Genomic DNA, 27,768 nt, shown 5'->3' on the forward strand with positions numbered 1-27,768 from the left:
TTGATCACCTGGCCAAGGGAGTATTTGTCAGGTTTTGCCAGCATAAAGTTACTCTTCCCCCACTTTCCACACTGTCCTCTTTGGAAAGAAGAGGACAGCCTTCTTTCTTTTCGCTATGGACAGCCTATACTAAAGGACTGAAAGTTAAGCTCCATCTCCTTGAAGGTAGAGTATGTACCTACAGTATTTGGACTTGATTCCATATTTCCTTATTCAAAATCCTACAGTGACTTCATACCACTTTGAGAATGAAATAGAAACTCCTCTTCAATGCTATAAGTCCCTTGGTGATCGGGGCCCAGGGTCCTCTCCTAGAGTCAGTTACCATTTTCAGCAAAGCCCACTCTGTTCATCATGGAGCAGCTGTAGGCCTTGGCCTCTGCCCAGCACACCCGTCTTTCAGCCCAGTACCTGGTTTGCTTCCCCACCCGACTGAGTCTCTGAGAACCTTTTTGTTAATCACCTCATTCAAAAAGAGTGTTCTGTCTCAGTTTACTCTGTTTCATTAGCCTATATTTCATCATTGGATTTATCACTACTAATGATCTGTACTTACACCTTTGGTTCCTTATCTTCCTCTCCCAGCACCAAGTAAGTTACGTGAGGGTGAGCTGTATCTTACTCACTCATGCATCCTACATCCTAGAACAATATCTAGCATGCCATAGGTGCTCAGGAAATACTTGCTGAATAAAGGAATGAACTAGTTGATTTTTGAAAGAAATTATCCTTAGGCCTCTTGTAGTTGAAGTGTTCTGTGTCTTTATGAACTAGTAATTCCCTTTCTGACTTTTTCTCTTCAGTATCCCAGAGGCATTTTAGAAAGAGAGCCCTGGCCTTTTTTTTTTTTTTTTTTTTTTTAAACAAGCACTTTGGAGTTTAAGATAGTAAATAAATAAAATCCTGAGTTTCTCTTTTTATTTAATGTACTCTGTGTTTAAAATTTGACTGGGTGAAATAAGCCATTGTCAACCCCTACCTCTGGGGGATCTCCCTGTTGTCAGACCAGTGGAACTGGTGCCTCGGGATAGAAATCTTCCAGTTACACTTCTTAGTACTTGAGTAACAATACTTCTTGGTGCCAAAGAATCTTGCCTGGTTAGGAATTGCTGCTGACAGTAACTCTTGATTCCTGTATTAACCTCCTCTTTGAAAGAAGCCTCAGCCTTGCAGTAACTCAAAAGTGAAAAATATCTTTAGAAATTTCCAATGAAGGGGCACCTGGGTGGCTCAGTCAGTTAAGCGGCTGCCTTCAGCTCAGGTCATTATCCCAGGGCCCTGGGATGGAGCCCCACATCGGGCTCCCTGTTTGGCGGGGAGCCTACCTCTCCCTCTCCCTCTGCCTGCTGCTCCCCCTGCTTGTGCTCACTTTCTTTCTCTTTCAAATAAGTAAGTTAAATCTTATTAAAAAAAGAAATTTCCAATGAAATACTCTGAGGTTTTTGTTTGTTTGCCATCACAAAGCCAATTCATGCTAGAGCCCATTTCCTTGTCTGCAATTTTCCCTGATCCCACACTAATAAGAAGTCATTTGTTTTCACTCCAGTTTTCAGGGATTGGAAATCTGTTATTCACAGCAGATTCAGTCCCAGGCAAGCCATTTTTCTGAGGCTCAGCTCTGGCTCTCATAAAACTCTGGAAAGAATATAGAAAATTTGCTCAGTTGGCTGTTGGTCAACTCTAAAGGAAGAAGCATCACCTTTCTTTTTTCTTTTAAGAAAAAAAAATAGGTTAAAAAAAAAAAAAAAGGCTTCCCACCCACATTTGCTATGCCGTTTTACCCCTGTTTATTTAGGAAATGCCACATGAAAAGAATTACTTATTGCACCTTTAAGCTCTAGACAGGAAACAAGGTTTCTGCTTCATGGTAGGTCATGTTTTGGGTAGAACCACATAGGTGCAGAGTGTGAAGCGTAGCCATTGCAGAGCCATTGTTTTGAGCTTCCATTCTGGCTAATGGAAAAAAAAAGGGAACTATTGCCTATGCATCCTTTCTCCTAGTTTGTGTTGATTGGCTTCCATATTCTTAAAGGAGGTAACAAGGGTCTGGAATGTCCATGGATACGCAAATCAAAACCACAGATGATTTTGCCAGAGAACATATGCAAATGCCCAGTAAGCACATGAAAGAAAGCATGCTTCACAGATTAGTCATAGGGAAAATGCAAGTTGAATTCACAATGAGATACCCCTTCACACCCACCAGGATGACTGTGATCAAAAAGATGTACAATCATAGTGTTGACAAGAAAATGGAAAAAATGGAACCTTCATACATCACTGGTGAGCATGGAAAATGGTGCAGCCACTTAGGAAAGTAATTTGGCAGTTCCTCAAAAGGCAGTTACTATATGATCCAGCAATTCTACTCCTAGACATATACCCAAGAGAAATGAGAACCTATCTGTATACAAAAACATGTCCACAAACACTCATAACAACATTATTCAAAATAGCCAAGAAATGGGAAGAACCCAAATGCCCATCAACTTTGTATGCATAAACAAAATGTGGTAGGTCCATATAACAATATTGTTCAGCCACAAAAATCCCGAAGTATTGATATAGGCTATAAAACAGATGGACCCTGAAAACGTTTTGCTGAAAGAAGCCAGACACAAAAGATCACATATTGTATGAATCTGTTTATATGAAATATCCAGATGAGGCAAACCCACAGACATATAAAATGGGTTAGCAGTTGTCAGGGTGTGGATGTAGGGGGAATGGAGGATGACTGCTAATGGGTACGGATTTCTTTTGGAGGTGATGAAAATGTTCTGTGGTTAGATAGTGGCAATGATCTCACAATCTTGTAAATATACTAAAAACCACTGAATTGGACACTTTAATGGATTTTATGGTATGCAAATTATATCTCAGTTAAAAAAACAACAACATGGCACCTGAGTGACACAGTTGGTTAGGTGTCCAACTCTTGATTTCAGCTCAGGTCATGATCTCAGAATCCAGGGGATTGAGCCCCGTGTTGGACTTAACACTCACAGCACAGAGTCTGCTTGGGATTCTCTCTCTCCCTCTCCCTCTGCCCCTCCCCCTGCTTGTGTGCACGCGCATGCTCGCTCTCTCTCTCTCAATAAATATATTTTTTTAAAAACCTCACAAATCGGGGTGCCTGGGTGGCTCAGTGTGTTAAAGCCTCTGCCTTTGGCTCAGGTCATGATTCCAGGGTCCTGGGATCGAGCCCCACATCGGGCTTTCTGCTCAGCAGGGAGCCTGCTTCCTCCCCTCTCTCTGGCTGCTTCTCTGTGATCTCTGTCTGTCAAATAAATAAATTAAATTAAAAAGAAAAACAAAACACCCCACAAATTATTTCACATGCACTAGAATCTGGTGAAAACAAAAGTCAGTGACAGGTATTGATGGTGTGGAGAAATCAGAAGTGTCCCTCATTGTTGGTGGGATTCTAAAATGATACAGCTCCTTTGGAAAATAGTTGGATAGTTCCTCAAAATATTAAGTATAGAGTTAGCATATAACTCAAGAATTCCACTCCTAGATATTTACCCAAAAGGAAAAAAAAAAACCATATATCAACACAAAGACTTGTAAATGAAAATTTACAGCAACTTCATTTGTAACAGTCAAAAACTAGAAACAGTGGAATACTCTTCAGCAATAAAAGGGAAGGAGCTCCTGATTCATGGAGCAACAGTGACAAACCTCAGAAACATGTCTCATGAAAGCCAGAAACCAAAGACTACATGTTGTTGGAGTCCGTATATACGAAGCTTCTAGAAAAGGCAAAACTGTAGACAGAAAGTTATCAGTGATTGCCTGTGGTTGGGGATGAGAGGCAATTGACGACAAACCAGCAGGAGGGAATTTTTTGTGGTGATGGAAAATGTTCTAAAACTGGACTGTGGTGATTGGTTGCACAACGGTTTAAATTTACTAAGACTCTGTGAATGGTATACTTAAAATGGGTGGATTTTAGGGTATGTAAATTATACCTCAAAAATCTGTTTTAAAAAGTCAGTAGTCTAGGACTCAGGATATAGTTGACCCTCGCCCCCACACACACACAAACAACAACAACAACAAAAAAAAACAAACCCTTTCTTTTCACCGTAGACCCGTCCTCCCACTGACTTGAGCTTTAACTTCGATGCCAACAAACAACAAAGACAGCTTATTGCAGAACTGGAAAACAAAAACAGGTAAGAATGCAGAGGTCGAGCCAGCTTCTGAAGTCCCAGATCATCACGTGAGTATCTGATTCTCATTTTCCTTGTGGATTAGCTGGCTTTTGACTATAAAGGAAGATCCTGCCTCAGTGAATATAGGCCAGTCGCACTCATGGGAATGCCCCTACTCTAATTTGTAGTTCTCTGCATGCCGTACATTCTGATAGCCCCAGAGCCTTGCTCGCGGGCCTTCAGGTGGGTTCTTTACCCCAGTGCCTTCTCCCACCACCAGTTCCCCTCCCGTGATTCCCTTTTCCACTCCAACCCCCTTTTATTCTGTCTAGTCATCTTATCCGGGCCCACTGTGTTGTGTGTGACTGTCTGGTCTCTCACCACAAAGCCATTTAAAGACACAGAGGAGGGTGCCTGGGTGGCTCAGTTGGGTAAACGTCTGCCTTCCGCTCAGGTCATGACCCCAGGGTCCTGGGATCAAGCCCTGCATCAGGCTCCTTGCTCTGCGGGGAGACTGCTTCTCCCTCGGCCTCCTGCTCCCCCTGCCTGTGTTTTTTCTCTCTCTCTCTCAAATAGATAAATGCAATCAAATAAATAAATGGGGGAAGGCAGACAGGCAGGCAAGCATGGAGACCAGACAGCATACCAGTATGCCCTGAGAGGCAGAAACCCGGAGGAGATTGGATGTAACATAACAGGCATAGGAAATAGAAATGGCAGCTGTTGTCACTCAGTGGCTCAAGAGAAGAGAAACAAAGACGGGTGGGGGTGGGGGGTATGGAGGTTGGGGAGTACCAGGTGGGGTAGGACAGTACGAGGGGAGTAGTTAGCATAGGACCAACATTAGGAGGTTGCGGGGAGTTCTTTTATCTTTTCCCTAGAAACGAACAGACCATTCTAGTGATTATTTTCTTTTTGTGGAGATTTTTCAAGTTCTTGAGAAGAGTATTTATATGACTCTACCACAAAGGATTGTTTCATTGAGGAAATACAAAATACAGCAGTGTTCAGAAGGTGGCTGTTTCACATCTGGGTCATTTGGAAACAGAACAAGATTGGTAGAGGCCACTGTACTAGCGTTAGAAGTCCTGACAGGAAAGAGAGCTATTTCTTCCATCTGTCCTCTCTAGGGAGATCCTGCAAGAGATCCAGCGTCTCCGTCTGGAGCATGAGCAGGCTTCCCAGCCCACCCCCGAGAAGGCGCAGCAGAACCCCACATTGCTGGCCGAGCTGCGGCTGCTGAGGTGAGAAGGGATACTGCACCGCTGTCTGCAGAAGACAGAAGAGGGTCTTGGCAGGACTAGTGCTCTTCTGCCCTACGAGTATATTCTTCTGGTGCCTCATAGAGCAGAACTATGTTGAGTGAGAAGGGTGCTTGCTACCTCAGACACAAAACCACATGGGAATCCCTTGCACCAGGGCTGTGGGATCTTCCCACTTCAACATAAATAGAAACTGTTTCAGTGCTGGGGGACTAAAGGTCACAGGGTCTGACTAGGGGTAGAGAGCAGCTTCAGCCCCCACTCAGTTGCTATTTTGGAGGGAATGGAGAAATCTTCTAGAAGAGCATTAACATGAAAATGAGCCAATCAAAGCTATCAGGGTCTTATTTCCTATTAGTCTTAGAAAGATGTGTGTATACTCTCTGATAAGTGAGACATTTTAGACACTAAGTTAGTGACCTGCTCTTCACCAGACCTCTAAATTTCCAAAGAGCGGGTTCTTTCTATGGAGGTTATAACATTTGACATTCCACAGTTGATGTTTAATGTGCTATCACCTGGGATTCTGCACAGCTATCCTTTTTTATAAGTTAACATATAATGTATTATTAGTATCAGAGGCAGAGTTCAGTGACTCATCATTCTTATATAATATCGAGTGCGCATTACATCACGTGTCCTTCTTAATGTCCACCATCCAGTGACCCCATCCCCCCATCCCCCTCCCCTCCAGCAACCCTCAGTTTGTTTCCTATGATTAAGAATCTCTTATGGTTTGTCTCCCTCTCTGGTTTCATCTTGTTGTATTTTTCCCTCTCTTCCCCTATGATCCTCTGTTTTGTTTCTTAAAGCCCACCTATAAGTGAGATCATTTGATAAATAATTGTCTTTCTTTGATTGACTTATTCTGTTTAGAGCTGTCCTTTTTAAATTCTTTATTTGGCTTAAGTCATTTAGCTTCCCAACCATGATTTCTTTTCCTAGAGAATAGAGAATATTGTTTTTCTATAACTGTCTTTCTGTCTAGATTTATATCATCAATAAATAAGTCATAAAGAATTAAAACTGCAGGTGAAAATCATTAGAGACACAGAGATTCCCATTCTTCTGAAAATTCATTTTAGTTTCTATGTTTAATTGGGCTTGAGGATTTGGTTGCTGTGCAGTCCTCTGTTGCATGCCTGGGATGTTAGCAGGTTGGTGCTACACTAGGAAGTCTGTGAGAGGGTATGCTGCTGACTCAAGCCCAGCATAACTCTAAACTCTCAGCATAAGATAGAACTTTAAATTTCCCCACCACGGCTCAGGCACAAGTAAGTATTTTATGTCTAGCAAAGCAAAAATGGTTATACTCCAGTCTTAACTGTTGCTGGAAGTGGGATTGCTAAAAGTCCTTTACTAACCCAGAGGGGTCTAAAAATATCAGAGATTTAGTAGGCAAAGGGCTAAATCTAGGGGGGTCTTGGCATGTAGGCGAGAAGAAGCAAGAATTTAACGTAATCCAAGAAGGGTCTAACTCTTGAGAAATCAGGAAGTATTTAATCTCAAAAGCAGCTTCCATTATCACGGAAGAAAGAGGAACTATTTCGGAAGTGTGCAGGATCAGTTGGTTATGCCTACAGACAAAACATGCTGGCTCTTCGCTTCACCCTATAGAGAAGATACCACCAGATGGATTAAATGTGAAGACAAAACTTTAAAACTTTGGAAGAAAATGTAGGGAATGTCCTTTTTTTTTTTTTTTTTAAGATTTTACTTATTTCTTAGAGTATGACTGGAATGCAGGGGCAAAAGTAGAGGGAAAGGAAAAGCAGACTCCCCACTGAGTAGGGAGCCCAATATGGGGCTTGATCCCCAAACTCTGGGATCATGACCTGAGCAGAAAGCAAGCAGGCGCTTAACTAACCATGAAAGTTGTTGGTAAATTCATCTGTATTTATATTAAGAACTTTTGTTTGTCAAGACATAGAAAGGGCAAGTTTCACTCCTAGGTATCTGACATCCTTCTGGTTTTGACCAATATATACGAATCCAGGAGTTGTCAATACCCAGCTAGTCTATACCTACCTAGAATGAAAGTAGATGGAGAATTTTGTTCTTAGAATTAGTGCTTATGAATCCTGACCACCAGGGTTGTCTTTCCCCTTGGATTATTATTTTTAATGGTACACTCATTACAATAGCATATATGACGAAGCATATGAAGCATAATGATAAAATGAACACACATGAACCCGCATCCTACTCATATATTGTTAAACATGTGTAAGTGCTCCCATTTCCTGGCTTCCACCTTCCCCACAGAGCTCACCTCTATCCAGAATCTGGTTTATCATTCCTTTGCTTTTTAAACAGTATTATCAAATATATGTGTATTCTCACATAGTAAAGTGTTTAGTTTTACATTTTTTTTTTTTTGAGCTTTAGAGAAATGTTATTATATGCAGATAGTGGAACCTTTCCCCCTCAGTATTACAGTTCAGGACCCTTCCATGTTGTTGCTTGTAGCTGGAGTTCATTCATTTTTACCACATACTTGGTTCCGCAAAGCACAGGGAAAGAGTTCTGCATCCAGTCTTAAAAGTAAAGGGAAGAAAGACTTTCTAGAAAATTGAATGAGTCAGTTTCTTTTTATTGCATTTATAACTGCACTAGAAATTTAGGGAATATGAAGACTAGAAAACGATTCCATCCTAAAAATTTATAATATAGTTTTGGAGGGGCGCCTGGGTGGCTCAGTCGGTTAGGGCCTCTGCCTTCGGCTTGGGCCATGATCAGGTCCTGTGATCAAGCCCCACATAGGGCTCTCTGCTCAGTGGGGAGCCTGCTTCCTCCTCTCTCTCTGCCTGCCTCTCTGCCTACTTGTGATCTCTGTCAAATAAATAAATAAAATCTTTAAAAAATTTTTCATTTTATAGTTTTGGGGAGAAATGTGAAATACTTTTCTAGTCAGTTAACTAATATTATATAGAGTTAGTAAGTAGTATGGAAATTATATCGTAAGAAATTTAGGTAGGTGGGGACTCCTGAGTGGCTCAATCAGTTAAGCATCTGCCTTCGGCTCAGGTCATGATCTCAGAGTCGGGGGATTGAGCCCTACATTGGGCTCCCTGCTCAGCAGGGAGTCTGCTTCTCCCTCTCCTCCTGCCCTGCTCATTATCTCCCTCTCTCTCTCTCAAATAAAAAAGTAAAATCTTAAGAAAGACTATAAGTAGGGAAATGCGCATACACACGCTGGAAGCAGTTAGACCCATGGACGTGGTGGAAGTTGAGCTAGACCATGAAAGGTAAGGATAATGAGGACGCAATCTGGGAGAAAACATTTCAGGTTAGAAGTGGATTTGGGGGGGCACCTGGGTAGTTCAGTGGGTTAAAGCCTCTGCCTTCAGCTCAGGTCATGATCCCAGAGTCCTGGGATCAAGCCCCGCTTCGGGCTCTCTGCTCAGCAGGGAGCCTGCTTCCTCCTCTCTCTCTGCCTGCCTCTCCACCTACTTGTGATCTCTGTCTGTCAAATAAAATATTTAAAAAAAAAAAAAAAGGAAGTGGATTTGGGGTTCAGCATGATCCCCCGAATAACTTTGATACATTTCAGACAAGGGAAGGAGTCTTGGAGCTAAGAATTTGTTTCAAGCATCCCTTGCATTAATCTTTAAAGTGCCAGTGATAGAGATAAAATTAGTTGAATAATCAAGACCAGATTCTAAAGAGCCTTATGTGATGGGTGATTGGAAGCCCTCAGAGGATTTCAAGCTGCGATTGGGTTAACTTTGCTAGATGTTAACTGGGTACATCCTGGAGGCGTGAGTCTCTTAATCATTCGGTACACCCCAAGACTCATTCCCCCGACCTCAAGGATTTTGCATCATGATAGAAATGACAGCAACGCAAGGTAAAAGAAACTAAGTGCCACAGAGAAGCTCCAGTTGCTGTGGTGATTAATTAAGCAGGATCTGATACCTGCTGAAGTCATCAGGAGCAGCTTCCTGGGAAAAACAACGTGTGGGTTAGACACTAAGGAGTGAATAACATCTGGAAGAAGGGAGGAATGGCTGAGTCTGAAGTGATAGGATCGGTTTGGGTAAAAGGGAACCATTAACTAGACATCCAGACATGGAAGGGAGTAGAAGGTGAGGCACTAGGGATAGGGACGTAGGTAGGGTCTGGAGCAGCGCTCTCTGACACAGATGTAATGTGAGCCACATAGGTAATTAAAACTTTGCTAACAACCACAATGAGAAACTGAAAGGAAATAGGTGCCCTTAATTTTAACACTATCTTTTACTTAACCTGATTTACCCCAAATATTAGCACTTCAACATTAAAATATGTTAAATATTAATATTTAATTCTCAATTTATTATTGTCTCAATACTATCTCAATATTATCTCAATAATATATATAATTATATATTATTATATATTATATATTATTAATAGATTATTGAGATAAATTATATTTTATTATTAATATTAATATGTTAAATGTTAAAAATATATTAAAATAATCAACATTTAAAAATATTAATGAGATATTTTACTTTTTTTTTCCTTCACACTAAGCTTTTGAGATCCAGTGCCTCTAATTTAGAATAGCCCCATCTCAAGTGTTCAGTAATCACGTGTGGCTAGTGGCTACTAGAGTGGACAGCGGAGGCATAGATTGTGCAAGGCAAGAGTTAGGGTTGCTAGAAATTCTACTACTGAGATTATTTCATAGGATGATGAAATGAACAGTTTTTCTTTGAGCAGCCTATAGAGTCATGGAACACTTTCATATCTTTTTTGATCCTCAAAATATTGCCATTGTTTATAATTAGTCCCATTTAAGTGACGAGAAAATTGAGGCTCTTATAGGGCATGTGGCTTGTCGAAGGTTGCAGTATTTAGTAAATGGTGGCCCTCAAGTCTCCTGATTTCTATTCCATTTCTCCATAATGATGGTATCAGGATTAATCAAGATAGGAGACCATTGCACATGTGAGGTAAGGTGTGCCTGGATAAGGTGAGAGACGTAGGAAGAGAAAAACACATAAATTTCTAGGAACGAATCATCTGTATTGGGTGATGAAGAATAGGGTAGAAGCAGAAAAGTATTAAAGAGGACCAAAGTTTTTAGCCATGACAACTGGAAGAAATCAGGAAAGAGAACCATTTATGGACCACAGTCTTAAGTTTGTTTTGGGAACATATTGAGCTAGAATTTATATGAAATCTGTCCTCAGGAACAAGTGAATTCTCTTAGACACAATTACCCTGATGTCAGTCACACTCTTGAGGCTGGCGTCTGGTGCCGAGCAGTTTTCATACACTTTCTCACTATCAGTTTAAATTTGGACTATTTCTAAATGTGGTATTTGACTTCCTGAGGAATTTTTTTAAATAGCCTTATTAATAATATTAATAATACTTTTTCTCTGTATTGCTATATCAATATTGTGTGTTTTCCGAAGCATTTTTACATACTATTCTCATACCAGTAAAGGAAAGAGAGCAAAACAAATATTATCACCACTTTCTAACATGACGTAGCAGAGGTTAAATGACTTGCTCAGCGTCTCAGACCCTGGTCAGTAGCAGAATCAGGTCAAAAGCCATTTCACCTTGGCTTGGACCTTTCTTTGCAAGTCCCGTTATCTTCAGAGTTCCCTTTCTGATGGGCTTTTCCCCTCGGACAGGCAGAGGAAGGACGAGCTGGAGCAGAGAATGTCGGCACTGCAGGAGAGCAGGCGCGAGCTGATGGTTCAGCTGGAAGGGCTGATGAAGCTGCTGAAGGTGAGCGAGCCGGGCCGCTCGCCGCCTCCCGGTGCCCCGCCTCCCGATGCCCCGCCTCCCGATGCCCCGCCTCCCTGCCTCCCCACCCTCGGCTCAGCCTCTCTTCCCCTTCACCGCGGACTCCGCTGCTGCCTCCCCTGTGGTTGTCAGGACCGGGTTCAGTTAAAGCTGAAATACCGCCGCCGGTAAAGTTAGCCGTGACTCCACAAAGTCGTCGAAACTAGTGTGAAGCCTGATGGTAAAAAATGAGTAACTGGAACTAGAGTCCTGTCCTTGAGCAGTTGCTTTTATGAACAAATATAAAGGTTTGTAAACAGGATATTAACTATATATACATGAATCTTTTTCAGCGGTTTCAAGTTTCTCTTAAGACAGGTTTTCAGATATTCCACCTAAATGCGTAACCATTATGAAGTGTCCTATTTTAGTATTACAGCAGCAAACCAAGCTAATCAGACTCATCCTAACGAATAAATTTATTAGGAGGAAAAAAATAGCATATCAGCTCTAGGTTTTTATACTGGGACTTAAGTAACTCTGGGATGATTCAGATCTCACTGTTTTTGTTGAAGCATGTATTACAGCCCCTGTACCCCACAAGAGAGAGAGAGAGGCACGCTTGGCATTTAAATGTCCTCACCTAGACAGTTTTACTGGTATTTGACAGAAATATTTACCCAGATACGGAGCAGCCATACCAGAGCACATTTGTTCCTGCTGCTAATTCCTTAGGTCTCTGTGCCTGTGCTGTAAACCACTGCATTTTGTGGTGTGACACAGCGTTGGCAAGGCAGAGTGGAAATCACACAGTGTGGAGTACCTCAAAAGCCAGGCCGAGGGGAGTGGATTTAATCCTGTGGTAGGGGAGTCATTGAAGGTTTGGGAAATAATGTTTTGGGAAAATGTGTAGAGCAGATCAGAGAAGGGAGAAGCTACAGGAGACATGGAGACAAATATAACCATCCAGTCGGAAGTGAGTGACAGGGTCCAGAATAGGAGTGGTGGCGCCAGAGAATATCAGCTTGGAGACTTTTCTTCAACTTCTCTATTCTAGACGAGTCCCTTCATGATGAAGTTAGTGGCATTAGCAGCTTGGGTAAATGTAGTGTCTGTGTTTTAAACTGACTCGTGACTTGCTCAACACAATCTCTGCTTTAAGTCTCGAGCTGAGGGGTTTTTTTTGTTTTGTTCTGTTTTGGTTTTTTTGTTTTTTCTTTTCTTTCCCTAGCTTTGGTCCCGGGGAATTTGGGTTTTGCATGGACATGTTTCTACATTAACCCTTTTAACAGAATTTCTCCTAAGAAATATTTCATGTTTAGGTGGGTCTTGTTTAAAGAAAACTTTACACGTAAAACCTGGCCCACATCCCTCCAATAGCTGTCAGGAGATAAAGGGATCCACCCACCCCTTGCCTGGGTCAAACTCCTCTTAGTAAAATGCTCTAGACATTACCCAAACATAGATGGGAAGGTACCCTACGGTAATTTTTGTGAAAGGCAAAAGATTTATGCAAACTGAAAGGAGGTCAGAATATATTTCCCCAAAGTACAGTGGTGTGCTTTCTCATCAGCTGGGTGGCCCTCATGGTTCTTAGAGTTCCTGGTTCAGAGCCCCATATATATCACTTGACCTTGTAGTTCACTTCTGCTGCCTGTGTTCAAGGGCTAAGCAGAATGAGCTGATGCCTGGAACTCTGATCACAACCCCTGAGTTTCTTTGTATTTCTAGCTATTGTCTTACAGTAAAATAAGCAGGATCCTCGTGCCCCATTTTGCAGAATCCCCTGCCAGCTTCTTAAATGCCTTAAAATTTACTCACCTGATAGGCTGAGGCCATTCAGAGTGGGAGGAAGAATTTGTAACACAGACCAGGAATGTTGTCTTTTTATCCATTGATTAGAACTTGAAAATCTCATACCTCTAGAGTCCAGCTTCCTAAAAGGATGATAGCACAATCCTAATTTGTGTATTATATGCACCCCTATAAGGTCACCCGTAGGAATCATTGACTTCCATTAAAATTTCAAAGATGTTTTCCTACTATTAAAAAGAAATATTCACCAACCCATAGTAAAAGTACACTTTAGAATCCTAATTTTAATTTCAAAGGATTGTCCTGCCTTCATTGATGTTCAGTGTGTTAGCATTTAATTCTCTCATAAAACAGCTGTAAGCACTTAGTCAAATGGACAATAAAACCACATGGTAGGGTACTCATAAATTAAGATACACCACACAGTGATTTCCATTTCACAGCAAGTTCTTTCTACTGGTCAGGGAAATATAATGTACATTGTCTGGTTATCTGAAAAGTGATAATTTAAGGAAGCATACGTAGGAAGTGTCATCATTGTTTATTAATTCATCAACACTAATCTTAAATCATTTTGGGGAGTAAGGCAGGGTAAAAAGTAATCATACATTATTTAATAAGAAAATATTGGTTCCTAAATATCATGTCTAGGTATTTGGTGATGAGTAAGATTTAGTCCCAGTCACCAAGGAGTATCAGGGACCTTCTTAATAGTTTCTCTTTTTTGTTTTCTTAATGACATAATATAGACTGACACCCAGGTATGGTCAGAACATATATCTTTTCCTTCCATTCTCCCCCTGATTAATGTATTTAGGTGACCTCTGTCTCAAACTTATTTCATCTGGAAGTAGTTGCATATTGGTGTTTCACTTTATAAATCATGTTCCCAATATTCTTCTGCTTCATTTTCCATTTTTCCAATACGTCTTTTAAAACATAGTCCCCAGGTGAATTCTATAGTTTTGGATTTCAACCTCATTTGTGAGCAAGGTTTAGAATATAAATTTTCATACAGATAATTGCAGTGGTTATGGCCACCTAGCCAGACATCCCCCACGTAGCAGAATCTTACATGTTTTTAGGTGACATAAGCACCTCTAGATTGGCATTTTTTAGTTACGGTATTATGACTTCCTTTAAATCAGCTGTGCCAGTTGCCATCAGTCAGTGTTTACTGACTGGTAGCAAGAAAGTTCCAGGACCTTGTATCTGACCTGTTACTGTGTTGACAGAGCCTTCAAGGTTTTATCGGAATAACTTCCAGTGAGTTGGAATACTGTAATACCATCCTAAGCAACCCTTTATCAAAGCCTGCACCCTTCTAATCCCAGGGTACAGCAGAGGCCTCTGACTCCAGGAAAGGCTGCCCTGTGTGCCCCTCCCATCCTAACCTGGCACATGGCTTCTGCAGCTTTTCATGGTGTCATGTCTTTGGACAAGCTGTCCATAGCAGAGTCACCAGATGTGCAAACACCAGATGTGAAGCATTACTTTCTGAAATTTCCTTATTCTCTTGAGCCAAAGCAGTGTTACCTCCAATACTAAACCGGAAAAAAAAAAAAAAACAAAAACAGTGAAAATAAGGAGGTGTCTTAGAAACAGTTCTGAGAACCTTCATCCTGGTCTTCTGACCTCAGCTGCAATTTCAGCCCGTCAGCATTGCCTCATCCCTCCCCCGCATTTCAGTGTCCATGTCAACACTGAGTGCCAGGAATCAAAACACATTTTACATTGTTTAATAACTCTTCCTATGGCTGTCTGCCTTGTCTAGTGAATGGAAGAAAAGTGTTCTGCCTCACAGGGAAGCCTGGCCAGGAAGGGAGATCGCCTCCCAACTGCAGAATTCCAGTCCCTTCTAACCAGAGCCAAGCATACCAGATACAGTAGCTAAAAGGTGCTGACTTTGTAAGGCTAACTCAGCTCACGCTCAGGGCCCCTCTTTGCTTGGGATCCTGTGGGAATAAGTACGGTCAGGCAGCTAGCAGCTGGCTCTGATTACCAAGAACATCGTCTTGTGCTGACTTGGAGTCTCCTTAGAGAGTTCTTGGTGCCTGTTTAATTCCTAGTCCCTGTCTCTCCCTTGCAGGAACAAAATTGTTTTTTTCCAAATTTTTTGCCTTCTCTTTCCTTTTTGTAATGGTTGGGACCCTCTGCAGTCATTCTCACCACGGCCCCCAGATCTGTGGACTCTGTGGAAGCAGAAGCTCTCGTCCTTGCCTAAGACTTCCCACACACACGTTCAGCGAAGACAGCCCGCACGGATGGCTCCGATTTAAATAGAACCATAGCAACAGCTTTTAGACTTGCGCACCTGGGGCAAAGAGCAGAAGCTCCCTGACCACAGTTACCCATGAAGAGCACAGGAAGAAGCAGCAAAAAGACCCGTTAAAAGACAGAGTAGCTGAAGAGCCGAGGACTGAGGAAAGAGAAACTTGGAAGTGTTTATCTCGTCTTTGTTGGGCTTCTTTCTAGTGGTGCATGTGGATAGCTCAGAGCTGACGAGTACCCACTCTGCCCACCGTCACTGGAAAGCTCTGAAAGAGAGGCCACACCTTAGCTTCATGTTTCCAGTGCTTTATGCCTCTAAGAAGTACTAAAGGAACCTGTGTTGAGTTAGTGAAAAACTGAGGTCAAGAGTTCTTTTTCCAGAAGCCTCTTGGAGCCCTGAAGCAGTTCCCAGTTTATTGGAGGAATGGGGAAGCATGTGCGTCCTTGGGGGAAAAAAAAACCCTACAAAGAAGCCCAAAAGCAAATGGAGAGAAGGGGACTAAATAAGAGAATCTGTGGTCAAGTGAAATTGCTAGTTTGGGGGAAGTTTTTAGACCCGTGGCTCCCAATCTGACAGGCGTCAGAATCAGCTGACAGGCTCTGAAATGCGTTGCCGTGCCCCACCCACCCCAAGAGTTTGGATTCAGGGGGTATTGGCTGGCACCCCAAATTTGCATCTCTGACAAGTCTCCAGGTGCGGCTGCTGCTTTGAGCACTGACGGTCTAGAGAAATATAGCTAACACATTTGAATATGGGGGATGGTGACATGGACTGATTATTGGAGTTTGGAGGCCTCACTGAGTTACTTCTTTCAGTTTACCCTAAACAGCTGGGTGACCTCAGGCAAGTCAGGCTCCCTAGGCCTTTTTGGTCTGTAAATGAGGAAGTTGGATTAGATGGTTTCCCAGCGCTAGAAGCTAGCACTGAATGAACTGGGTAGGGTAGAGTGCTGTTCACTCTGTCCGGCTGATGGTTCCCTGGTGGCGCTCAGGGCCTTTGGCCTCTAAACCCAGGGACCTTGCCTGCTGGTTTCTTCTGTTGTTTCTTCCAAATGTTTGTGGTGATGGGCATTAATCTCTTTCCTTTTTCCCTCTTCCTTTTCTTCATCTTCAACATCTCTAGGAGGAAGAGCAAAAGCAGGCAGTAAGTGAACTTGGGAATTCTCACTCCTTTTGCATGGTCTTCTTTCCCTCACATAACTGTTACGTACCTTTTCCTCTGTTCCCTGCTCAGGTTCATCTCTGCAGAATTAGCTATGTGAAAACCCACAGCAGCTCTCTCTGTGGTGGTGTAGAATGGTCTGAAAGTCCACATCATGTTTACCTAGTAGAGCATGTTCCTACTTCAAATGAGAGCTTGTTGAATTTTTTTTTTTTTTGAAATACATATCTGTTGTGTTTAGTTCAATACGCATGATTAGCCAGGCTACGACTGCATTTTCCTGCTTTTGCATTCTCTGCTGCTTCATGTCTAGAGTGACTTTTATTGCTCGAAACAACTTTCGGGGCTGTGGGGGTGACCTCAGGTCTAAATGCTTTGTCGTGAATGATTGTGCATGGCAATGTGTAGTTTTTGTGATGACTCCAAACATCCTGTAGTCTTGAACAGGCTTCTGGATGCTGCAGCTCCAGTAGCCTTTATAACAAAGTTACCAGTGAAAACTAAGTGACTGGTTATGACCTAAGTGATTTCCTGTTCAGAGTTGGCTCCAGGAGGAGATCTGGTTTTTGAGCTGCATGGCTATTGCATGGTGTTTAGGAAAGTTTTATGTTTGTTTCCATTTTTCCAGATAGACTTTAACCCACAAGAAAATCAATAGAGAGTCTATCCACAATAGTATACTGTATATGTATGTCAATGTCTATCCACAATAGTATACTGTATATGTATGTAACATTAGAAGGTTTTCAAAGCATACTTTTTTTTTTAAAACAAGATAAAGCTGATTATTAATTCACCTCAGGGCTTTAATTTTAAGAGAGAGAAATAGGAAATGTTTAATTCAAAAAATTTACTCATTTCTTTTTCAAAAAACAAACTGATCCTTGTTTTAGATTAAGAATTGGAATATATAACATTGTATTTTTTATTTTTGGTTAGGACAATGAAATAATAAAGGGAAGAAGAAAGGAAGGAAGAGATCAAATGAAGGGAGGCAAGAAAGGAGCAAGGGAGAGGCACTGTCAGAAAGAGGGAACAAAGACAGATTATGAGATTAAGCTAGGCAGATAACCCAGAAATCTCAGTGGCTTTACTGTAACAAAAGTTTGGTCTTGTTTTTTTTGTTTTCCTCATTCACACATAGTTCATTGCTCTGACCTTATGACACTTCCTCAGTAGGTACATTCACAGGGGCAAAGCAGGAGAAGAAGAGGGTGGAAAGTCAAGTCCAGTCCTTAAATGCTTCTTCCAGGAAGTGACACACATCATTTCCACTCTATTTCATTGGCCAAAGCAAGTCACATGACCACACTTGACTTCGGAGGACATGGAAGTATAATCCTCCAGTTGGCTTGGAAGCTGCAGAAAAGCAGACGCTGGTAATGCCTACCACGAGTAGGAGGACGGATGAGCTTGTGTTGAGGGAAGGAAGGAACGTCTCCCCTTCCTTCTCCCTGCTCCCCGTCTCCCTGACAGCCGCACATCCCTGCTGCCGGTCCAGGGCACCGCCTCACCTGTTGCTGCTGCCAGCCAGTGTTCTTCCTCTTCTCTTCCCTCTCCTACACCCCGAAGATGCACGTCACAGCTAAAACCACTTGCTGGGAACTTACTACGCCAGCAGTCTTTCCAGACCAGCATCTCCTCATCCCTCTCTGAATGCGCCAGCTCAGACCAAAGTACCTTGCACCTTACCTGCAAACTCTCAGAAGAGGGCAGACATTAAGAGTATCTGTTTTAATGGTAGCAGTAGAGCTTCCAGGAGACATTTCCTTTTTTAAGAATATTATGGATTGCCGTGTAATCCAAGAACCAGATATGGCCTCTTCTGGTATTTTGTTTCTCAGGTCAATTTTTTTTTTTTTTTTTTTTTAAGATTTTGTTTATTTATTCGACAGAGAGAGATCACAAGTAGGCAGAGAGGAAGGCAGAGAGAGAGGAGGAAGCAGGCTCCCTGCCGAGCAGAGAGCCCGATGTGGGGCTCGATCCCAGGACCCCGAGATCATGACCCGAGCCGAAGGCAGCGGCTTAACCCACTGAGCCACCCAGGCGCCCTCTCAGGTCAATTTAAAGCTGACCTTGGGGCACCTGGCTGGCTCAATTGGTAGAGCATGTGACTCTTGATCTTAGGGTCATGAGTTCAATCCCCATGTTGGGTGTAGAGATGACTTAAAAAAAATAAAAATATATCTAAAGAGCTGACCTTGAGCAGACAAGGGATTAAATAACATGCTCACTTCAGTGACCTGTGCTTCTGTCTGAGATTGTCATCCTCTTGAATTTGGAAAAATATGAAGCTAGACCTAGACCGCTCAAGCTTGCCTCTAATACAGTTGTGTATCTGTCTTGGGCTTTCTCCATGGTCGTGGTCCTGAGTTCATGACCTTGTCCTCATACTCTCGTAGGACCACCCGTGGCATGGATTGGTACAAAACGGTTTTTTTCCTCATCTTTCTCCACAATGGTGTAGGTAAGACATTCTGTTCTGTGGATATAGGTTTAAATATCCTCTGTTTACGTCACAGGGCCCACCCAAGGCTCAGCTCTGAGACTTAAATTTGAAATGATTCACTTTATATAATTCAACAACATTTTTAACACCTAGACATATAAAGCTTTAGAACTAGCGCCTCTGTTTTAGTCTCTCTCATTACTGAGTGAGGCAGAAAAAGGTCTTTAGCACAGAGCTAAGTTTTAACTTTCTTCCTTCCTGGGTTCTGGCTAGTAGAGCTTAATTTCTTCCCTATCAAAATGCATTACCCTATATGGGTAATAAAAGAATCGTGAGAGACTTGTACAATGAAGAACTTACCGGACGGGCTTCCCCAGACCGGCTCCATAAGTCCATTACAGAGAACTTTTCATGCAGTCACTTTCTTGCTTCTTTCCTCGTTAGGCATTATTTTGGCGTTGGGGGGATCTGAGAGGAATAGGTAATGACGGTGACTTAGCCGCCCTCGTGCTGTGGGCCTGCCTCTAGCCCCAGCCACCTCTCCGGTGCCGTGAGTGGCACCCATACCTCAGCTGATCATTCTTGTTTCTCAGCCCCTCCCTCCTTCCTTCCCCTCTCTTTCCTCAGTTCCGAGGGTTGTGATTAAGGGCAGAACTGGCTGGTCTTTCAGATAAGACTTCACCGAGTGACTCTTCAACCCACTATATACCCTCCAGTTTAACAGGCTCAGGAATTAGATTGTATCAGTCAAGTCAGGGTTAATCAGGCCCAGGATAATCATCAGACTGTAATTAAAGGACTCTGTCTGCCTTTCTCACTGCTGCATCCCCAGTCGCTAGCCTAGTGCCCGCCACGCAGCAGATACCCAATAAATAGTTGCTGACTGAAAACCAGTATTAACCAGCCTTAGAAGATTTTGAGTTAAAAGGCAGTGTGAATTCATAAGCTCATTAACTATAAGGGACATAACTGCCTCGAGTAGCTATAGCAGTCACTTTGCTCAAGGTACTGCTGTATAATATGTTGTCCTCAATCAGGAGACTAAATTATGACTCAGAAAGGCCCTAAAAAGGAATTTCAGGGTTGCCAAAAGAATAGGCACACCAGGCTAATGTCCTAGCAATATTATTAACTTTATTATTATTTCTGTCTAAAGAACAGATACTGATTATGTAAAATTAAATCATCCTCTTTTTTAAATGCAGACAATCTATAAAATGTGGGTTATCTATAGTTATTTGTATCACTTGAAAATATTCTGAGCTTTGCTTAGTAAAAACCCAGGGCCCGCAGCCCGGCTGTAGGACGCAGCAGTATGATACAAAGGAGTTCACTAAGGTAGCAGCAGACGGACGAATAAGGCCAGGAACAGTGTTTACTCCTGTTGGTGCACTTGAGCTGTGGGCTCCCCCAGTCCTAGTCTGGAGAGATTTCAGACGTGTGAACTCATTCTGGTTACCTCTCAGTGTTCCATTTTCCCCAGAGACTCCGTATACTATAAAATTTTACAGCTGGATTGCTAACACCAAATAAAATGAGCTGTCCAAGACAAGGGGTAGAGTTTATTCATGAAAGAGGTTTCCTTGAACGTTTCTCTGAATTCTTCTATCGGAAGTCACTATCTTTTATATACAGATCAATATCAGGCTTAGAGACTCTAACTCTAGATAGTAACATATAAGGATAAGGGGCTCCCGGGGGCGGGTGGCCCTGATCCGCATTAGTAGTACGGTAATGGTCCAGAGGATTATAAATGAGACTCTGAAAGTTCTGTAATTAGAGGAATCTTGGGGATTCTACTCTTAGAGCATTGCCCCACTTGGAACCTCTCTTTTTACTTCAGTAAGTTGGGATGTCAAGTGGGATCTTGCCCCATGCCCTTTCTGATTTCCAGGATCAGACGAATAACCCACTACAACTGCACTAAAGAAAGCACGGTGTGGGCTGGCTCTTAGAAGCCGGCATCTCTGATCTGGCTGCCCCAGATAAGCCTCAGAGGAAAGTCACTCAATATTTAGTGAGCCATGGTTGCTCTGTGAGGACTCTAACAAACCTCATGAATATTAACTTTGTAAGTTTAAGAGAAAGTACTTTTTAAAAAACTCTACCCAAAAACAAATGAAAACTTCTTTGTCCCTTAAAGAGATTATTGGTGAACCCCCTGATGTGCTCATGGACCATTGCCCCTCTTGTTTCACTTAACCTTTGGACACAAAGTCATTCGGAAGTGATTCAGATTCACATGCCTTTAAATCTTCTGGACTCTTGGACCCCACCGTACTCTGAAGTTAGAAGCTGAGTCTACTTCTACCCCAAGGCACAGAATTGCCATTCATTTATTTATTCAGCAGCGTCTTACTACGTATGTTCAAGGCAGTGAACTTGGCCTTTTGGAGGATCATGAGAGAAATCCTACAGAAATACCACCCTCAGAGAGCACGACATTATTTCACTGTTGGCATGATACCTTAAATGCAGAAACACAAGCCAGGTCAGTGATACCCTGAACCACAGGCACCACTGCTGTCCCCCTCAGTGCAAACTCCACAGATGTCTTTTGGTAAACAAAGATCAGTGTAGTGTCCTACATGACTTTGCCACAGACCTTTAGCCTGGGTCCCAGTCCTAGTCTGCCTAGACTATCTGATGTGCTAACTGCACATAGATGGCCTTGTGAGAGTCCCCGGAGTGGGCTCATTCATCAGTCTTGGCTCCTCTACTCACTCTGGGAATCTGGTAGTTTGTTATTTTATTTTTATTCCATTTTTTTTTCCCAAAAAGAGGAAATATCATTACAATATTAAAAGTAAGTATTTTTGGGGCGCCTGGGTGGCTCAGTGGGTTAAAGCCTCTGCCTTCGGCTCAGGTCATGATCTCAGGGTCCTGGGATCAAGCCCCGCATCAGGCTCTCTGCTCTGCAGGGAGCCTGCTTCCTCCTCTCTCAGCCTGCCTCTCTGCCTACTTGTGATCTCTGTCTGTCAAATAAATAAATAAAAGCTTAAAAAAAAAAAAAGTAAGTATTTGTATTTCACTCCCCCAAAACTCCTTGAACACATACCAGGAGTTTAGTCTGAGGATATAGGCGGAAATAACTTTGAGTCTTTACAGCATCGCCAGTGTTTTCCATCCCCCTCATCAATGACAGACTGAGAGATTTCCTGCTTTTTTTATTTCCCTTCTGTACTATATTTCTGTCTTTTTCTCTCATGGCCAGAATGCATACACCATGTGAAAACTATCCTCCAAGGTCTCCAGGAAAATTTTCTACACATCAAGCTGGAGAAATTGTCCCCCCACTGGAAGACCATTGAATCCCTGGGACACTTTGTCTCTCCCAGAATCTGAGTCTCGGGAAAGCATTGACAGAAAAGACAAAGTAGAAGATGACTTTTCTAGGTTCTGAGCCTGAGGACCTGGGAAAATGATGGGCACAGTGACTGAGGGGGTGAAAAGGGGAGATGACCTGGGGCAGGAAGGGGACTTGGACCTGATTTTGACCATACTGAGTTCCAAAGATCAGGCAGGCAGGCGGGCCTTTTTGTCTGATCTGCTGTATATTTGGGATGTGCAACTGGAATTTCAGTGGAAATACACGGCTGGCGTTGTACATTTGGAGGTCTTCATTATAAAATTAGGACTGAAACCATAAACGTGAGCCTTGGGGGGGAAACTGTAGTAGAGAGAAGGAAGAAAGAAGAGGTGGGAAGGGTAGGATTGTGGGTTCTTGTGAAAGCTCAGGGAGTTTCAAGAGGGAGAAGGTTGATAAGACAATAATATAAGGAAGCCTTTGGATTTGACAATCAGTACGTTATCGGCAGTCCTGAAAAAAAATGTTCAGTGTAGACAGCTCTGAACGATAGGCTTTGTTTTGTCCAACCCCAGCCCCCTTTGGTTTCAGCCAATGAAGGAGAAGGAACCAGATCTTTAATCTGCCGTATTGAATTGTATGTGAGTGGGTGGCTCTTCTGAGTCATAGACCTTCTTGACAAAACCTCACTTCTTTTCTATCTGAGCATGTGCATTGCCTTTACAAGCCTGTTTCCTCATCTGTAAACTTCAACTTCACATCCCTTTGGTCCTTTCATCCTTGATACACGTCGGTATAGTGCGGAAAGGCTGTAAACCAAGAAGGGTCTAAGAAAACCAACAGGATTCATTAAACTGGTGTCTCCTTTTGTGACTTTGAAACCCTCCAGCCTCCCTGAGTTGTCTGGCTTTCTTTCGGTAACCAGCTCCTCCCTCGGCGTTGCCAGGCTTCTACCTCCCCCTCTTCCAGGCAAAAGAAAGGATCCTAAGAAAACATCAGCTACTCCCATGAAGGCCTCTCCTTTGGCTTATCTCTGGGATTCTCAGCCTTCCGCAGGAGGAGGGGAATCCCCAGCGCTCTCTTGCTGTTAGACCTCACCCCAGCATCCTCTCTCGGTTCGGGACTGGATCGATGGCCCTTCACTTTGAGAGACTCTGTAGGCATTTCATCAAATCCCGATGCTGTACCTGTCTCTGGGGTCTTACAGGCCAATCTCAGGCTGGTTTTGCTGGTCCATAATGCCAAGGTAGGGAGCTTTCTGGCCAAGAGTCCTTAAGTGAGATGAACATCTGCTTAGTTCCAGCCAAAAGAAGTGTGATATAAAGGGTGCAGGAGACTTCTGCGCTCTCCTCCATTTGCTGCCAACCACTGGCGAGTGGAATCACTGGCATTTGGCCCTGTAGGATAGAAGACTGGAAGCTTTAGAAGAAAGGTGGTGGGGTGGGGAGAAGGGGAGGCATAAGGGAAGGAGCTAGAAGGAGGAAACATGAGAGAAAGAGGAAAATAAGAAAGGAAAGTAGAAGCACGTTTTATAAAATCAGAGGCAGTGCAGAGAGAGTTAACTGCTGCTAACATGGCACCTTTAACAAGGATCTATGGGGCGCCTGGGTGGCTCAGTGCATTAAAGCCTCTGCCTTCGGCTCAGGTCATGATCCCAGGGTCCTGGGATCGAGCCTGGCATCCCGCTCTCTGCTCAGCAGGGAGCCTGCTTCCTCCTCTCTCTCTCTCTCTCTCTCTGCCTGCCTCTCTGCCTATTTGTGATCTCTGTCTGTCAAAAATAAATAAAATCTTTAAAAAATAATAATAATAACAAGGCTCTATGCCAGCTCCCTACTGCTCTGTGAACCGGCGAACTTTTACCCTCTCAGTACTGTTAGCTCTCTGTCTGTCTGTCTATCTTTTTTTTATAAATCCTTCAGTACTTTTATTATTATGTGTTCTTACTAATTTAGATGCACATAACACTCACTATATATTCATTGCTTTCGCATTTCAAATTTCAACTCCCGTATTTAACCAGCTCGGACCTCGGGAAACCAAGAGAGAACCTGGGAGACTATGAGGCCTGTAGCTGGCCCACTCCGGGACACCTTCCAAATGTGCAGAACATGTGAGAGTTTACTCTTGGGCCCCTTGAAGGTCCCAAGCTAACCTGAGGCTGTGGGTGACCTACGCTTCCTTCCAAGCAGCCCGCCACTGGGGAAAAGGAGACAGTTTCACCCTCAGCCAGGTTCTCGTCCTCAGCACCATGGAATTGTGGGCCAGATAACTGCTGGGGGCCAGAGGGGGTGGGGGGCGGTGGCGGGGGAGGGACTGACCTATATATTGCAGGGTGTTTAGCAACACCCTTGACTTCCACCTACTACTAAATTCCAGCGGTAGCTCCTGTCGCCCCACCAAGCAGGGCCTTGCAGATGAAATTACTGCCAGTTAAGAAGCACTGCCCTGAGCCCAGAGAGCCTCGCTCTGTGACACCAGCCTGAGCCCCGAGGCATTCTCAGAATCCCTGAGTCTGAGGCTTAGATACTGACCGGATGGTGGAGGATTTCCAGGCATGTTCCCAGAAAATCACTCCTCTGTCCATATTTCCTGCCAGTGCTCGGTGTCCACGCACCTTCTCCAGGCTTCTGCTCCTCTGCACCCTTGCTTTTTTACTCCAAAAGTCTGCTTGTGTCTCTCTTTCCAGTTCCTACTGCCTTCCTTCATTCTCGTCTCCATCATCTGGCCTCTGATCTGTTGGGAGAGCCTCCACATGGGGCTCCTTGTGTCCTGTCTCTGGCTGCCCAGCCCCTCCTTCACGTTGTGCCAGAACCAGGTTCCTAGACACACACGGCACTGGCCATGCTGTGGTTTCCTCAGGAACCTTCCTTATTAGCTCCCTAGCTCCCTGTGCCACTGCCCCCCGCAGGGCTCAACAAGCGGTTTTTGGTTTGTTTGGTTTTTTTTTAAGATTTTTCTTTATTTATTCAACAGATCACAAGTAGGCAGAGGCAGGCAGAGAGATGGGGGGAAGCAGGCCCCCCACTGTGCAGAGAGCCCGACATGGGGCTTGATCCCAGGACCCTGAGATCATGACCTGAGCCGAAGGCAGAGGCTTAACCCACTGAGTAAACCGAATCAGAGATATTATGTAGGTACTTATATAACCACTTAAAATGTAACTGTTTCAAAATGTGAAAACCATTCTTAGCTCGTGGACTGTAAAAAAGAGGCGGCGGTGAGCCGGATTTGGCCGTGGGCCGCGGTTTGCCCATCTCCGGCCTAGTAAATAAACTAGGCAACCATTTTTTAAGGCCCTGGATCATGGTGGCCCACACTCCTCTTGCCTACCATATGTCTTTGTGCTCCCCACATGCTAGCCACCCCCTCTTTCCCCCTGCCGCCTGCAGCCTCTTCGCCCAGCCCATCCCCCTGTATTCATGCCCTTTCCTCACCTGGATTGCCCTTCCCGAGACTTTTCTGCCGATTGAAATTATACCCCTCAAGATACTCTCAGATGCCACCTCTTCTGTGAAACCTTACCCTGTTGCAGAAGGTCAGAGTTACACTCTTTCGCTTCTGTGCTTGTCCTTTGGGCCTCCACTGAGGCATGGATCCCACCTTCCTTTGTATGCTAACTGTGTACACACCTCAACTCCCAGGGGGGACTGTGAGCCTGCTGGGAGCGGAGACTTTGCCCCTTTGTAACCCCCCAGCACCTTCCAAAGTAGCACAATGGCAGGTAAGGTTCTACTGAGCCTGTGTGTGAAGCATTTCATGTGTATCCACACCAGCCTGTAAAGATATTATCCATGTTGCATACGGAGAATATGAGGTATAGAAAGGTTAAGTAAGTTACCCGAGATCACACTGCTAGTAAATGGCAAAGCTGGCATCCAAACCAGGTCTACCTATAACTGCAGATCCCGGGCTCTAACCACTGTGCTATATAGGGCAGGGACCCAGCAAAGGATGGTGGTGTGAGTAGGGTGCCAGACCTCCCCACGCAAGTTTTGCATTCCTGAAAGTAACATTTACATTTGACTCACTGAATTTTAAAATATCACGGATAGTTTCTGGGTACCTGCCTGATCCCTGATTTAGCTGTCTGAATAAGGACCATTCTCTCCTGGCAGTCTATTCTCTTTTTGTTTCTAATCATGCGATCTGAGTGTTTGGTATTCATTTTATAGGGATTTTCCCCTCATTGGGGTCCCTGATCATTTCACCAAGAACTGACTTGAAAAGCCTGCGGTGAGAGCTAATGGAATACCATTTTCAAGTAGAGCCGGACAGACGGGAAGAAACAAACAGAAAGAGGGTAATCTGGTCTTAGAATTTATGAGCTTCCCTATCTGAAAGTTTAAATTTCAACTTCTTTTGATCTTGAGGTTTATGGTGAGTTTTAGTGGGTGGTTCTTCGTCTCTGCAACTTAGTACACATTCTTCCTTCTACTAAGAAAGATAGCGAGACACTTGCCCCTCACCCTCACCCCCGCCCCAAGCCTCAAGGAAAGCGTCATCTTCTGCATAATTTAGTTTAACTTGACTAGGGACAGAATCATGAAGATCAAGAAATAACCTTCTTTTGCCCATTGTCAATCCAGAAGCTTCCAGCAGTGCTCCAGTCGCTCCTCCCTGTCTGCAGCAGCTGACCCCACGGCCACCAGAGCTAGGGTCAGGCTCTCTGTAAGCCTGAGCCTCCCGGAGTGATGTGGGACAGAGGGACTTCGTGGCTGACATTTTGGTGGCGCCATCCTGTCCTTCCATACACACCTGTGTATGTTCGTGGCATAATGGTGGGAAGAAAAGAGATCATAAAACTAGACAGCTCTTCTCTGTGGTGTTGAGAAGCAGAATTTACCTTTACAACCTGTCGGCTTGCAGGCAGCCTTTGCTAAGATGAGGTCTCCCGGCGTGTTCCAGAGCTGTTTCTGTCTCACCCCGAAGGGAGGCACGGCCGCTGCTTTGCTCGCTGCGGGGCGGATGTCTTTCTCGGCTCCTGCACCTCCCCCTGTCCTGTCTGCTCACTTCCATCCCTGGTGCCCATGAGGCGGTTATTTCCAGGCCTGCGGCAGGACGGGCTGCGCAGCCCGCTCTCTCCTCACTTCCATGCTGGATGAGGCGGCCGGATTTTCCAGCGGAGCCACCACCAACACCGGTTCCAAATAGTGTGTGGGCTCTGGTTACCTTTTCTTGAAGGAAAAAAACGCATGCAAAGTTCATTCTTCATACATCCCATTTCTCTCCGCCATCAGGGCTGCCTTCCCTAAATTTCAGACTTACGTCTCCTTTCCCTCAGGATTGTTTTTGGTTTTGTTTTTGTTTTTTGGTGTGTTTTGCTGTTGTTTTTCTGAGAGGGCCTCCAAAAATCGGCAGCAAAGAGGCCAGTTTGTTTAATTTAAATACACTGCAGCAAAATGAAGGTAATTGTCCACAAAGGCCATCTGCTACCTGGCAGGTATCCATGAGTCAGAGAGAGAGAGAGAGAGAGGGAGATGGAGACTAAAGTGTCTCCTTCTGTTCCCATGAGAGTTTCAGGTTGGGCTGTGTGTGTGTGTGTGTGTGTGCGCGCGCGCACGCACAGAGGATACAGTTGTCAACACTCCAGAGAGAGGGCAACAACTCCAAAT

At 43.8% G+C, this 27,768-nt stretch overlaps 1 protein-coding gene across 10 annotated transcripts in view; it reads left to right on the top strand.

The window, feature by feature from the left end:
* Positions 1-27,768, top strand: part of DTNB (dystrobrevin beta) — a 233,701-nt gene that overhangs the window by 185,366 nt on the left and 20,567 nt on the right. For 7 of the 10 annotated variants that reach the window (XM_032353117.1, XM_032353118.1, XM_032353127.1 and 4 more), the window contains 4 exons: positions 4,096-4,181; positions 5,291-5,404; positions 11,059-11,155; positions 16,362-16,382. In XM_032353117.1, coding sequence (XP_032209008.1) covers positions 4,096-4,181; positions 5,291-5,404; positions 11,059-11,155; positions 16,362-16,382 — 318 coding nt within the window. The remainder of the gene's footprint in view (positions 1-4,095; positions 4,182-5,290; positions 5,405-11,058; positions 11,156-16,361; positions 16,383-27,768) is intronic. The other 3 variants (XM_032353119.1, XM_032353123.1, XM_032353126.1) reach the window with 1 other exon arrangement.

The sequence above is a fragment of the Mustela erminea genome, chromosome 7, assembly GCF_009829155.1.
Source record: "Mustela erminea isolate mMusErm1 chromosome 7, mMusErm1.Pri, whole genome shotgun sequence".
Classification (NCBI taxonomy): domain Eukaryota; kingdom Metazoa; phylum Chordata; class Mammalia; order Carnivora; family Mustelidae; genus Mustela; species Mustela erminea.